The sequence below is a fragment of the Etheostoma spectabile genome, unplaced genomic scaffold (assembly GCF_008692095.1).
Source record: "Etheostoma spectabile isolate EspeVRDwgs_2016 unplaced genomic scaffold, UIUC_Espe_1.0 scaffold325, whole genome shotgun sequence".
In the NCBI taxonomy this organism is placed as follows: domain Eukaryota; kingdom Metazoa; phylum Chordata; class Actinopteri; order Perciformes; family Percidae; genus Etheostoma; species Etheostoma spectabile.
Genome location: NW_022605585.1, coordinates 582,809 through 597,728, shown reverse-complemented (window position 1 = coordinate 597,728; position 14,920 = coordinate 582,809). Strand labels below are relative to the sequence as shown.

The following is a 14,920-nucleotide window of genomic DNA, read 5'->3' as shown; positions in this document are numbered from 1 at the left end:
CGGAGGAGCGAGCCAGCGGCAGAAATGAGCCAAAACGCGATGAATTAGGGACATAAAGTGATCAATCTTGGATATACAGTATGGATTTAAAGCCCAAAGAGGCTGAAGTTCCAGCGGGATAGAAAATCCCCTGTAAGGCTAGAAACCCGAAAAGACCGCCGTAAAGCCCGAAAACGTCAGGATTAAACGAAACGACGAAAGTGATTAAATTGCTTCGTATGGTTCAAAAGTTATTAAACTATGAATCAGAGGTACGTTTTTACTCGTGGGCGAGTGTCTCGGGCTCAGAGGGTTAAGGTCCTTAGTTACTTCCCACCGCTGCTCATCAGTTAGTGTTGAGTCGTGCCCTCACCATTTCGTGACTCTGGGGTTTGCCCTGCAGCTTCTGGTGGTAGTCGAAGGAGAGTCGGTCCAGAACGGCGTGCTCCTCCTCGTCAACCGTTGCCATGGAGCGTTCGCGGTTGATTTTGTCGATGTCGATCTCCTGTTCTCCTTTCAGCACCGCGTTCCACCAAACCTCCGAGGTCTTGCTGAGCGACAGCTGGAGGCCAAAGACGGCGAGTTAAACTAAAAAGCTGTTCATTTGAAAAGTCGGACAAAAAAAAAACATCACGTGTGGTGTGTTGTGTGTGTGTGTGTTGTTTTCTGTGTGTGTGTGTTGTTTTGTGTGCCTGTGTGTGTGTTGTTGGTGTGTTTGTTGTTTGTGTGTGTGTGTGTGCTGTGTGTGTCTCCCAGGCTGCGCTGTCTGTGTGTGTGTGTTGTGTGTGTGTGGGGTGTTTTTTGTGTGTTTTGTTTGTGCGTGCTGGTGTGTGTGTGTGTGTGTTGTTTGGTGTGTGTGTTTGTGTGTGTTTGTGTGTGTGTGTGTGGTAGTCTGCTGCTTGTGTCTGTGTGTGTGTTGGTGTGTGTGTGTGTTGGGTTTGTGTCGTTTGCGTGTGTTGTGTTTGTTTGTTTTGTGTGCCTGTATGTGTGTGGTGTGTGTTGTGTGTGTGTCTCAGGCTGTGTGTCTTGTGTGTGTGGTGGTGTTGTTTGTGTGTGTGTTGGTGTCTCCATGCTGCTGCGTCGTGTGTGTGTGTGTGGGTGTGTGTTGTGTGTGTGTGTTGTGTGTGCTGTGTGTGTGTGTTGGTTGTGTATGTTTCTGTGTGTCTGTTGGTGTGTGTGTGTGTATTTTCTTGTGCTGGAGTGTGTGTGTGGTGTATTGCTGTTCCTGTGTGTGTGGTGTGTGTGTGTGTTGTGTGGTGTGTCCTGTGTGTGTGTGTGTGTGTGTGCTCACCACCACGCAGTGTCCAGGCTCCAGACTCCACAGGGAGTTCTCAGTGTTGATCTTGTGGGTGAACTGTCCCTCCATCAGTGTCTTCTCCTCGGCTCCCTCCCTCACACACACCTGCAAGCTGCCGGTCTGCAGACTGACTCTGACCTGAGGACAGACAGCGGGACAGCGGGACAGCGGGACGCGACATGTAATGAGACACAACTACAATCACTGGAGGGGGACCCGTACTCCCGATACGACAGGTGGTGGAATAGACCGGGGCCCCAACAACAAGGTAGCAACACATTTATTTAACCCTTGTGTTGTCCTTTCGGGTCAAAATAGACAGAAAATTGACATTTTTGTCCCTTTTTCAGACTTTTTTTTTTAGTTTTCATTAACATCACCTTACTAGATTTACACTACTATTTGGAATTCATGGTCAATAACCCTCATTTATATAAAATTATACATAATATTTGAGTAAAGAAAGCAGAAATTATGAATTATTTTGACTAATAGTTAAGATCAGAGGAATGAAAGTGATCAGTTGTATTTATAAAGAGCGTTGGAAGGAATCCAATCCATTTTTTGTGGTAATTTGGTTCAAAAGAATCTCATATTTGAGATATAGTCATTTTTTAAAGGGTCAAATTTGACCCGAGGACAACAGGAGGTTATTAGGGGACCACTAAGGTCTATATAAAAGAGACTTCAGATACAGTATTAGGGGACCACTAAGGTCTATATAAAAGAGACTTCAGATACAGTATTAGGGACCACTAGGTCTATATAAAAGAGACTTCAGATACAGTATAGGGACCACTAAGGTCTATATTAAAAGAGACTTCAGATACAGTATTAGGGGACCCCTAAGGTCTATATAAAGAGACTTAAGATACAGTATTAGGGGACCACTAAGGTCTATATAAAAGAGACTTCAGATACAGTATTAGGGACCACTAAGGTCTATATAAAAGAGACTTCAGAACAGTATTAGGGGACCCATAAGGTCTATAAAAAAGACTTCAGATACGTATTAGGGACCACTAAGGTCTATATAAAGAGACTTCAGATACAGTATTAGGACCACTAAGGTCTTATAAAGAGACATTCAGAACAGTATTAGGGACCACTAAGGTCTATATAAAGAGACTTCAGATACAGTATTAGGGGACCACTAGGTCTATATAAAAGAGACTTCAGATACAGTATTAGGGACCACTAAGGTCTATATAAAGAGACTTCAGATACAGTATTAGGGGACCACTATGACCACTGCCGCCTCACAGCGACTAAGCACAGCAGAGTTCGATCCCCGGTCTGGGCGGGACCTTTCTGTGTGGAGTTTGCTTGTTGTCCCAGAAGTTGTCCCATTTACAGCAATGTTGATTAATGTGACGTGTCCTAATAAATAAATACATCTTAAACTATTGACCGTGTTTACCTGTCGGCCTTTAACAACCGTCTTGGGCACAAACACTCGGACCTCCACGTCCGTGTAGTCCTGAGACCAGCTGTAGTTTTCCCTCACAGCCCCGTTGTAACTGTCGGGGTCCGCCTGGAACTTCTCCTGAGTCCTGACAGGAACACACACATGTACAAAAAAATCTGTTATTAACGAGGCATGGGCCGCCATGAGTTTCTGACAGCATGACAACCATCAACAAAAATATCACGGTCTCACAGTTTCACTCGATTGTAATGACAGCTTTCAATTCAATTTTATTTACAGTATCAATTCATAACAAGAGTTATCTGGAGACCCTTTCCAGATAGAGCAGGTCTAGACCACACTCCAGAATTTACAAGGACCCAACAGGTCTAGTAGTTTCCTCCAGAGCAAGCAACAGTGCCACAGTGGTGAGGAAAAACTCCCTTTTAGGAAGAAACCTGGGACAGACCCAGACACAGACCCAGACACAGACCCAGGCCCAGGCCCAGGCCCAGACCCAGACCCAGACCTGGGCTCTTGGTAGGCGGTGTCTGACGACCGGTTGGGGTTAAAATGAAGAGAAAACAATAACAGTCATAGAAAAAGTAATTTAACAATTTAAATTGTAATCATTTGACATGTCTGGGTAAAACAACTTTTTTCCCGCATTGAACACAATTTGTTTAATTTTTAAAAACACACTGCACATCGGCAGGGAGACGATTACTAAACTGCAGTTTCTGTCCTGGACGACTCTTTATAATCTCTTTTTAATCGGCCTGTGCCTATAAAGAACCGATGATAGGTCAAAATGTTTGTGCTCTAATGTCTTCCCCTTCTATGCATTTTAAATTCATTTCCAGAATTTAAAGTGATAATTTGGAAGATTGTTATCTACATAGATGTCTGTTAAGTCACTATATATATATATATATATATATATATATATATATATATATATATATATATCTATTCAATGGATGTTTAATTTATTTTTTTAGAGGGTGTTACATATAGATGCTGCTGTTGACCTGAGGTGTATCAGAAATTTCCATTTAAAGGGAAAGTATTGATTTCTTTTATTGGAATGAGTACTCTGTTTGACTAATGCTCCATGCGTATAAAAGAAACAAAACACTCATATCCATGTTGTACTCATGCATATGAATATAGAGCCGTTTGGATGATGTCTCAGGTGATAATGCTCCATGAAATGTTTGACCACATATTTTTAGATTTTTTTTTCTGTTAAACAGTAAATATTGAACGAAGGCTAAACTTTAAATAAATCGTAAATAGTAACTGATGATTACACAGACTTGATTCACCAATAAAAACCAGTTGATTTGTTGGATAACGGCAACTCACTTTTCTGTTGGGGTCTCCCCGGCTGCAGCCTCCTGGTCTCCCCGAGCCACCGGACCCGGACCACCAACGCCGCCCCTGTCGGGTGGGGGGTCAGCGGTAGCTCCCGAGGAGGAAGGAGGAGCAGGACCCTCCCCGGGAGAGCCCTCCTCTGTGCCCGGCTCCTCCTGGTCCCTGATCTCCAGCTCCTGAACCGCCGGGGGGGCACAGAGACCCTCCTCTCTCTTCTGCAGCTCGCTCTGCAGCCGCTCTCGGTCGTGCTCCGCCAGCTTCTCAAACAGCTTGAACGTCTGAAGAGGGAGAACACAAGATTATTACAGACCAGTGTAAATCAGAATCAGAACCAGAACCAGAACCAGAACCAGAAATACTGTATTGATCCCCGCAGGGAAACTCTGTGTTGCAGTTGCACAAATAGTAGAAATATCAGAGTAGAAATATAAATAAAGAAATATGAGGAGTGTGGATATTTACATAGTTAAAGGAATGTTATGATACAGTATTTACATAATTGGCATAATTAAGGTGTCGCAATGGTGAAAAGTAATAATAATAAAGATAATAATAATAATAATAATAATAATAATAATAATAGCAGTTGAGTATTGCCCACATTTCAGTGTTATTGCACAAAACAGATAATATTGTCCAGTTTTAACCTCTGAGTGTGTGACACACAGACACTCAGAGGGAGGAGTTATAAAGTTTGATGGCCACAGGCAGGAATGACTTCCTGTGGCGCTCTGTGGTGCATTTTGGGAGAATGAGTCCATCACTGAAAGTGCTCCTGTGATTGAGCAGCAAGCCACGGAGTGGGCTATAAGAGGAGGAAGTCCACTAGCTGTTGCTGATGTGTTCGTCTTGCTCTTGAAATACAGAAAATACAGACTCTGCTTTAAAATCGTCAGTTACAGGCGGGAACCTAAACTAAGCTCAAAGCTAAGTTGTCTTCCCGTCAACACTTTAGTTTTTACGCTTTTTAATCAAATGGTTTTTTAAGTTGTTATGTTTTTTGTCCCTTTTTTCCAAACACATTTTTTCAATGTTTGTCACTTTTTCTGACGTTTAACACTACGTAACACTAACTTATTAACTTTAGTTTTACAGTTATTTTTTGGGAGTTTATGGTCAATAAACGTCATTTAGAGGAAATTATACCTAATGTTTGAGTTAGAAAAGCAGAAATTAGGAATTATTGAGACTAAAATTAAAGGAATGGATGTTGATGATAATCACAGACTGGAATATGTCAACTTTTACTCAATACTATTTCAAAAAACACTTCACTTTTTTCTCACCAAATGCTATAAAATTGAATAAGACCCAAAATTAATGAAAGTAGAGATTTGTACTTGGCAAAGAGCGTTATGAGGAATCAATCATGTTATTTTGGGGAAGTAAAAAGAACATTGATATAGGACAACGGGTCAATTTGACCCGAGGACAACAGGAGGGTTAAACTATGTTGTGAATGTTAAGTGGCAAATAATATCAATATATTATAAATAATATATTGATATTATAATATAAAAGACGCACAGACTGTCACACAAACAGTTAAATAACTCATCCCGTGTTGTTGTCTCCCGTAGACATTGAAATCCTTCCAGGTCAAAATTGCAAATTAACTTTATTTGGCTCTTTTTCCCAGATTTTTTGACACTTTAAAAAAAAAAAAACATTGTCAATAAACATCATTTAAATGAGACAATACTATTTATTTTGCTTAATTGTGGATTATTTTTGACTGATAGTTGAGATCAAACAATGTTGAGTGGATCACAGATTATTTAAAATGTTATAAAATAGAAAAAACAACCATAATTCAACAAAAGTAATCACAAATTTTACCTGTCAAGAATGTTTAATACAACGAATTCATGTTATTTTGGGGCAATTTTGTTCAAAGAAACCCATAGTTATGATATAAAATGGGTCAAATTTCAAAGTCTTTTATATCAGAAATATAAGATTTCTTTCAACCAAATTGCCCAAAACTAACCTGGATGATTCAATACGACATTCTTCAGGTAAAATTAATGATTTACTTTGATTGAAGTTGTCGGGTGTTTGAAATCTTTTTTTTAATGGTTTCAAACCAGTATCCAGACTAAACTTTGACATCTACCCGTCTGAGATCCACTCAGCATCCTCTGATCTTAACTATTAGTCAAAATAATCCATGATTTCTGCCTTTTTAACTAAAAACGTACGTATAATGTGATATAAATGAGCTTTGTTGACCGTGAATTCCAAGAATAAGTGTGAAACCTGTTATTAAACCAGCTCAGGTTTTTTTTTTTTTTTTTTTTAAAGCGCCAAAAAGTGACAAATAAATCAGACAAAAACGACAAAAACATGGAAAAAGCACAAAACAAAATCCAATTTGGACCTGGAAGGACAATTTCATGGTTAAAGGGGAAGTCAACACGAGGGTTAAGAAGTGGAATTGGCTCGTTCCCATGTTGCCTTGGCACTGAAAACCGGGACATTTTAAAATGCTTAACGTGGTTTAATGTTCCTAAACAATAATCAATGATTACCAAATTTCTCTCTCATATTGACAATCATAACCAGTGAAAACTGTCCAAAAATCTAACCCAAAGTCCTGTTATTATGGACGTTAGCTGACATTAAGCGTGTCTGCTTCATTAAGGGATATTGTAAAGAAAAAGCTTAACGTGAAAAAGCTTAACGTGGTTTAATGAACCTAAACAACGATCAATTATCACCATATTTCTCTCTCATATTGCTCCTCATAACCAGTGAAAACTTATGAATGTACATTCAGTTAAGTTTTTACATTCAGTTAAGTTTTTCCACACAATATCCCTTAGCAGACACGCTTAATGTCCGCTAACGTCCATAATAATTGGATTTTGGGTTAGATTTTTTGACAGTTTTCACTGGTTATAAGGATCAATATGAGAGAGAAATTTGGCGATAATTGATTATTGTTTAGGTGCGTTAAACCACCATACTATACACCATACACCATACACCAAACTCGCCTTAGACACCAATGAAGAAGAAAACGTCAACGTGAGCTAACGTCTACAACCGTTGGATTTCAGTTTGGGTTTTTTGACAGGCTTAAGTGTTCGTGACCAGATGTGGCCACGGTAAATATGGTGATGATGGATCGTTGTTTAAGTACATTAAAACCACGTTAAGCTTTTTCACGTTAAGCGTTTTAGAATGTCCCCTGAAAACCCCCCCAAAAAGACTTCACCTTAAACACCATCTTCTCCGCCACCCCGGGGGGGAAGCCCATCTTCTCGCTGGGACCCGACAGCAGGCGGTAGAAGTCCGTCTTGCGGTACAGAAACCCGAAGTAGACCTGGAGGAAGTCCTGGATGTTTCCGACGTGCTGCAGGATCCCGAGCAGAGCGTTGTCGTACATCTCTGTCATCTGCAGAGGCGACGCCATGACGGCTTCTAACGGTTAACCGTCTTCACCAACCGTCGAAGTACCCCCAACCGACGAGCTCGAGACCGAGAAAAAGAGCCTGCGTCACGAAATATAAGTTCATAAAACAAGTGGGAGTCGCTGGGAAACTGTTTTTTAGCACCTGTGTTTCTCCTTCTAGAACAAATAGTGACACTTCCCGTGTCAGCTTTTCAAAATAAGTGCACCTTCTTCTACAGACCGAACGCGTAAATAAATTCCATTCCATTTAATATTTAAATGAATCCATTTTAAAACAAAAACACGTTTGGTTCGACTTAATTAATCACACAAAAATAAAAAATAAAATAGAAAGACTATTAACTCTAACATCGATAATCGCTATTATAACTATCTTTATAGCTAGCTGTTCTTTTACTTTGTCTTTATCCGGTTGGTACGTGTCAACAGTTGCCCGGGGGAAACAGACGCCCGGCAGTTGGATAAACAGTTCCAGTATACGGCATTGCTCACCTTAGACAAACTCATTTGGACTCATTTTAACACGAGTTATATTCAGTTGAGTGTTTCAGTTTTAATTACATGTTAAAACAACGGAATAGTCACGAATTTGAGAAAATAGTCTTAGCTCTCTACGCCTCTTACGTTTAATATTCAAAAAACATGGCGGCGGCGTCCTTGAGCAGCACAGGGAGCGTGCTGGTAAGTTTAACTATATTTAACCGTTTAATACCTTTCTATGAACTCATTTTAACATGTTAACATATCTGCGGGCTCTGCTTTATCAGCTGTAACGTTACAGCTTGAGTGTGTGTTCATTTAGAAGCTAACGGTTTAACCTATAACGTTAGCTTCCGGTCTCATGTTAAACGTCTAACAAAGTCCCTCAACCATAGACTGTTAATATTAATAAAATACAGTCCATGCACTCAACATGAAAGTACATATCGCTCCTCAGTTTATCATCTAACATCTGGAGATACGGGGTTTTCACTGGACAGGAAGGGGAGGAAATATTGTCATCTAAGACGTAACTAAATTAGATTAAATTAGATTAGATTCAACTTTATTGTCGTTACACAGGTACAAGGCAACGAAATGCAGTTTGGGTCTAACATGAAGTGCAATAGCAGCAGGTGCAGGATATACACTGGCTCCATAAGTGCAGGATAATATAAAGATAACAAGTATTGTGAACAAGATTTACAGCTGGATATGTACTGAATATAGTAAACAGGTGGATATTACTAAAAACAGAATTTTTACACATCGATATATATATAATAAGTTAGGCTAAAATAAGCATTATACAATGGATTTAAAGGTAGTACAAATAAAGTTTGGGCAGAAGCTATCTGAATTGAAGTGCAGTGGAAAGTAATTCCAAATTACAGTTAAAGTACGGTATTGCAGATGTACATGTAAACAATTGGTACTGTAAATAAACAGTCGGCAGTGCAAATTGAAATACCAGTCAATGTAAGTAGTGCAAGATGCAGATATAAACAGTTGTTACTCTAGTAACAGTCAGCAGTGCAGGTGATCATTATAGTATTGCAGATAACAAGATGGAGGCAGGTGTGAGGAGGGAGAGGAGAGTCCATCAGTCTATGATGGGGAGTGGGATCAAGGAGGATTAAAGCTGTCAGAGGAGTACAAAGTACAATATTTACCTCTGAGATGTGCAAGTTTAAATCAGCATAGAAACGGAAATGATAAGGAAAAACTACTCGAGTACAGCACTGGAGTTTTCAATTAACTGAACATCATTTCAACTCCTACTGACCCCTAATATTTACCTGCAACTTTACCTTCTGTTTTTTTTTTAGAAACTAGTCATAATAATGTGTTGTGTTTCTCCTCTCTCTTGCTCCTGTTTTCCTCTGCAGAGTGCTTTGGCCCGGTCCGGCTCATTATGCAGAGCCCTCCACGTCACTGCAGTGTGCTGCAAGGTTAAAAAACAATTTTGTCCCTGTTTTGTCCATTTATTTTGTCACTCTTTTCCAAGTTTTTATCAATTTTCCCCCCTCTATTTTGAAGCTTTCCCCTACATTTTTGACACTTTTTTTTAACGTTCTTTTGTCATTTTTTCCCCCAAATGCTATTACTTTAGAATAAAACACCCAAATTGAATTAAAGAGTGTAAGAGCGTAGCGTGGAACCAACCACGATATCTTCTTTGACAATTTGGTTAAAAGAACCCAAATTTGTGATGTAGAAACTTTTTTAAAATGGGTCAAATTTGACCCAAAGACAACAGGAGGGTTAAAAAAGACTTATTTTCCCATATGAGAAAATGTAGTAGTTATCTTCCAAAGTTACAGTCCTTTTAGTGCAACATTCATTACATATTTGGGATTTGAAGGTGTAATTAAGCATGTATGAATGCTTTGCTTTTGGATCAAGAACGCTAGAGAGCTACTAGAGAGTTAAAGACTTTTTTCTTTACTGACGTTCTGCACCATTTCTTTCTTTTTTGTTTTCCAGAATCGAGCAGCCCGTGTCCGAGTGGGGAAAGGAGACAAACCTTTGACCTATGAGCAAGCACTTCCTCCTCATCACATCGCCCATCGCAAAGGATGGCTGTCACAGAACACCAGTGAGCACGACCATGCTACTTGAATCTAGAGTTGTTGATGATGTAACATTTCTCCAGCCTGACTTCAAAAAGAAACACAAACACAAAAGGACATGTGGGAAAGGCTCAAAGCATTGGTGTCTACGTAACTAATAATAACCGAAATCTTTGAAATTGGTCTAGTTTTGAGCGAGAAATATTAATAATAATGGATACTTTATTAGACCCGCAAGGCGAAATTACAAATTACACTCTGTTGTTATTACACACATTACACACGGAACTACACACACATGCTTAGTACCTATAAATCGTCAGTTTCCTCAGATTATTAATTAATTGTAAAAGTGTCTGACATCACTATGGAAAGGATCCCTACAGATATATACCTTTTTGTTAAAGAGAAAGATCTGTTTTGTTTAACATGAAACAGCCCCAACATCACCAAACCCACCAGACTCCATGTAAATAATCAGCACTTTTAGCGTGTATAGACCTGGAATATTCCAACATAAAATTGGGTGAACTAAGGGTTTATTTAAACCAGACCAGAGTGGTGATTGTTGGAAAAGTGGAAAGACGAACCAAGACGGTGTTAATTAGTTTGAGTTTGTTTCTGTCGGCTTTGAATGAAGTGTGTTTTAAGAAGTCTAAATTACTGTTTATCTTGGTTCGTCTTTTCACTGTTCAAACAATCACCGCTCTGGTTTGGTTGAAATAAACCCTAAATTCACCCATTTAGATATGGAAATATGCTGGTTCTATACAGGCTAAAAGTAGTGATTATTTACATGGAGTCTGGTGGAGATATGCTGCTCTATACACGCTAAAAGTAGAGATTATTACATGGAGTCTGGTGGAGATAGGCTGCTCTATACACACTAAAGTATGATTATTTACATGGAGTCTGGTGGAAAATGCTGGTTCTATACACGCTAAAAGTAGTGTTTTACATGGATTCGTGGAAAATGCTGGTTCTATACACGCTAAAAGTACTGATTATTTACATGGAGTCTGGTGGAGATACTGCGTCTATACATGCTAAAGTAGTGATTATTTACATGGAGTCGGGTGAAATATGCTGTTTCTATACACGCTAAAAGTACTGATTATTTACATGGAGTCTGTGAGATATGCTGCTCTATACACCTAAAGTACTGATATTTACATGGAGTCTGGTGGAATATGCTGGTTCTATACACGCTAAAAGTAGTGATTACTTACATGGAGTCTGGTGGAAATATGCTGGTTCTATACACGCTAAAAGTAGTGATTACTTACATGGAGTGTGGAGTAGTTTGGTGATGGTATTCCATGTTATGCAAAAAGGATCTTACTCTTAACAAAAAGGTCTATTTCACTCTCTGAAGGGATTATTTCCAGAATTTTGTCAAACACAAAAACAGCACTTTTAATGGACGGAAATTGAAGGTGCCCAAAGGTACTGCTTGCTAAATAAAGGACCAATTAAAAAAATTGTTGTCCCCATAAATTACTTTGACACTAGTCTATCTAACGTATTACTTTTGGGATTGAAAATTCCACTGCATGCGTGTATTTTTGCCGATTTCTGTTTCCTTCTGCCTTCTTTTTGTTGGAATTTTAACCTGCGGCTGATTTCTGAGGACTATGGTTACCTGGTCCTCAGGTCTCTGCAGGGTCACTTTATTGTCGTTACACAGGTACAAGGCAACGAAATGCAGTTTGGGTCTAACATGAAGTGCAATAGCAGCAGGTGCAGGATATACACTGCTCCATAAGTGCAGGATAATATAAAGATAACAAGTATTGTGAACAAGATTTCAGCTGGAATGTACGAATATAGTAACAGTGGATATTACTAAACAACAGAATTTTTACACATCGATATTATAAATAAGTTAGGCTAAAATAAGCATTATACATGATTTAAAGGTAGTACAAATAAGTTTGGCAGAAGCTATCTGAATTGAATGCATTGGAAAGTATTCCAAATTACAGTTAAAGTACGGTATTGCAGATGTACATGTAACACATTGGTACTGTAAATAACCATTCGGCAGTGCAAATTGAAATACCAGTCAATGTAAGTATTGCAGTGCAGATATAAACAGTTGTTACCTAGTAACACAGCAGTGCGGTGATCATTATAATTGCATATACATCGAGTGCAGGTGTGAGGAGGGAGAGAGAGTCCATCAGTCTATGATGGTGGTGGGATCAAGGGGATTAAAGCTGTCAGAGGAGTACAAAGTACAATATTTACCTCTGAGATGTGCAGTTTAAATCAGCTAGAAACGGAAATGATAAGGAAACTACTCGGTACAGCACTGGAGTTTTCAATTAACTGAACACATTTCAACTCCTACTGACCCCTAATATTTACCTGCACTTTACCTTCTGTTTTTTTTAGAAACTAGTCATAATAATGTGTTGTGTTTCTCCTCTCTCTTGCTCCTGTTTTCCCTCTGCAGAGTGCTTTGGCCCGGTCCGGCTCAATGCAGAGCCCTCCACGTCACTGCAGTGTGCTCAAGGTTAAAAAACCATTTTGTCCCGTTTTGTCCATTTATTTTGTCACTCTTTTCCAAGTTTTTAATCATTTTCCCCCTCTATTTTGAAGCTTTCCCCTACATTTTGACACTTTTTTACGTTCTTTTGTTTTTTTCCATTTTCCCCCAATGCTATTACTTTAGAATAAACCCCCAATTGAATTAAAGATGTAAGAGCGTAGCGTGGAACCAACCACGATATCTCTTCTTTGACAATTTTGGTAAAAGAACCCAATTTGTGATTAGAAAACTTTTTTAAAATGGGTCAAATTTGACCCAAAACACAGAGGGTTAAAAAAGACTTATTTTCCCATATGAGAAATGTAGTAGTTATCTTCCAAAGTTACAGTCCTTTTAGTGCAACATTCATTCTATTTTGGGATTTGAAGGTGTAATTAAGCATGTATAATGCTTTGCTTTTGGATCAAGAACGCTAGAGAGCTACTAGATTTAAAGACTTTTTTCTTTACTGACGTGCTGCACCATTTCTTTCTTTTTTGTTTTCCAGAATCGAGCAGCCCGTGCCGGTGGGGGGAGGACAAACCTTTGACCTATGACAAGCACTTCCTCCTCATCACATCGCCCATCGCAAAGGATGGCTGTCACAGAACCCAGTGAGCACGACCATGCTACTTGAATCTGAGTTGTTGATGATTGTAACATTTCTCCAGCCTGACTTCAAAAGAACACAAACACAAAAGGACATGTGGGAAAGGCTCAAGCATTGGTGTCTACGACTAATATAACCGAAATCTTTGAAATTGGTCTAGTTGAGCGAGAAATATTAATATATGGAATACTTTATTAGACCCGCAAGGCGAAATTACAAATTACACTCTGTTGTTATTACACATTACACCGGAACTACACACACATGCTAGTACCTATAATCTCAGTTTCCTCAGATTATTATTAATTGTAAAAGTGTCTGACATCACTATGGAAGGATCCCTACAGATATATCCCTTTTGTTAAAGAAAAGATCTGTTTTGTTTAACATGAAACACCCCCAACATCACCAAACCCACCAGACTCCATGTAAATATCAGCACTTTTAGCGTGTATAGCCTGGAATATTCCAACATAAAATGGGTGAACTAGGGTTTTTTAACCAGACCAGAGTGGTGATGTTTGAAAAGTGGAAAGACGAACCAAGACGGTGTTAATTAGTTTGAGTTTGTTTCTGTCGGCTTTGATGAAGTGTGTTTTAAGAAGTCTAAATTACTGTTTATCTTGGTTCGTCTTTCACTGTTCAAACAATCACCGCTCTGGTTTGGTTGAAATAAACCCTAAATCACCCATTTAGATATGGGAAATTGCTGGTTCTATACAGGCTAAAAGTAGTGATTATTTACATGAGTCTGGTGGAGATATGCTGCTCTATACCGCTAAAAGTGAGATTATTACATGGAGTCTGGTGGAGATGCTGCTCTATAACACCACAAAGTAGTGATATTTACATGGAGTCTGGTGAGAAATGCTGGTTCTATACACGCTAAAAGTAGTTGATTTTATCATGGAGTCTGGTGGAAAATGCTGGTTCTATACACGCTAAAATACTGATTATTACATGGAGTCTGGTGAGATATGCTGCTCTATACATGCTAAAAGTAGTGATTATTACATGGAGTCTGGTGGAATATGCTGGTTCTATACACCGCTAAAAGTACTGATTATTTACATGGAGTCTGGTGGAGATATGCTGCTCTATACACCTAAAAGTACTGATTATTTACATGGAGTCTGGTGGAAATATGCTGGTTCTATAACCGCTAAAGTATGATTACTTACATGGAGTCTGGTGGAATATGCTGGTTCATACACGCTAAAAGTAGTGATTACTTACATGGAGTGTGGAGTAGTTTTGGTGATGGTATTCCATGTTATCAAAAAGGATCTTACTCTTAACAAAAAGTGTCTATTTCACTCTCTGAAGGTTATTTCCAGAATTTTGTCAACACAAAAACAGCACTTTTATGGAACGAATTGAAGGTGCCAAAGGTACTGCTTGCTAATAAAGGACCAATTAAAAAATTGTTGTCCCCATAAATTACTTTGACACTAGTCTATCTACGTATACTTTTGGGATTGAAAATTCCACTGCATGCGTGTATTTTTGCCGATTTCTGTTTCCTTCTGCCTTCTTTTTGTTGGAATTTTAACCTGCGGCTGATTTCTGAGGACTATGGTTACCTGGTCCTCAGGTCTCTGCAGGGTAAATCCAGACAGCTAGCTAGACTATCTGTCCAATCTGAGTTTTCTCTCGCACGCACTCTTTTTTTTTTTTTCTTTTTTTTTTTTAAGCGGCTACGTGCCGGTGCTTAGCACCGCCCATGACGATTGTGATTGGTTTAAA

At 39.0% G+C, this 14,920-nt stretch overlaps 2 protein-coding genes and 1 long non-coding RNA gene across 5 annotated transcripts in view; 1 reads left to right on the top strand and 2 right to left on the bottom strand.

The window, feature by feature from the left end:
• nudcd3 (NudC domain containing 3) overlaps window positions 1-7,706 on the bottom strand; it is a 12,374-nt gene extending 4,668 nt beyond the window's left edge. The window contains exons 1-5 of the mRNA XM_032511162.1: window positions 7,282-7,706; window positions 4,053-4,339; window positions 2,697-2,829; window positions 1,271-1,414; window positions 353-541 (exon numbers count right to left, since the gene is read on the bottom strand). Coding sequence (XP_032367053.1) covers window positions 353-541; window positions 1,271-1,414; window positions 2,697-2,829; window positions 4,053-4,339; window positions 7,282-7,479 — 951 coding nt within the window. The 5' untranslated portion in view covers window positions 7,480-7,706. The remainder of the gene's footprint in view (window positions 1-352; window positions 542-1,270; window positions 1,415-2,696; window positions 2,830-4,052; window positions 4,340-7,281) is intronic.
• LOC116686192 (uncharacterized) overlaps window positions 1-13,581 on the bottom strand; it is an 18,617-nt gene extending 5,036 nt beyond the window's left edge. Inside the window, exons 1-3 of the long non-coding RNA XR_004331174.1 lie at window positions 13,570-13,581; window positions 8,442-8,451; window positions 7,622-7,629 (exon numbers count right to left, since the gene is read on the bottom strand). This is a non-coding gene — a long non-coding RNA (uncharacterized LOC116686192). The remainder of the gene's footprint in view (window positions 1-7,621; window positions 7,630-8,441; window positions 8,452-13,569) is intronic.
• Window positions 7,819-14,920, top strand: part of mrps24 (mitochondrial ribosomal protein S24) — an 8,586-nt gene continuing 1,484 nt past the window's right edge. Inside the window, exons 1-3 of one of the 3 annotated variants that reach the window (XM_032511168.1) lie at window positions 7,824-8,160; window positions 9,342-9,410; window positions 9,946-10,057. In XM_032511168.1, coding sequence (XP_032367059.1) covers window positions 8,122-8,160; window positions 9,342-9,410; window positions 9,946-10,057 — 220 coding nt within the window. In that variant the 5' untranslated portion in view covers window positions 7,824-8,121. Of the gene's footprint in view, window positions 8,161-9,341; window positions 9,411-9,945; window positions 10,058-14,920 lie in introns of all 3 variants that reach the window. The other 2 variants (XM_032511169.1, XM_032511170.1) reach the window with 2 other exon arrangements.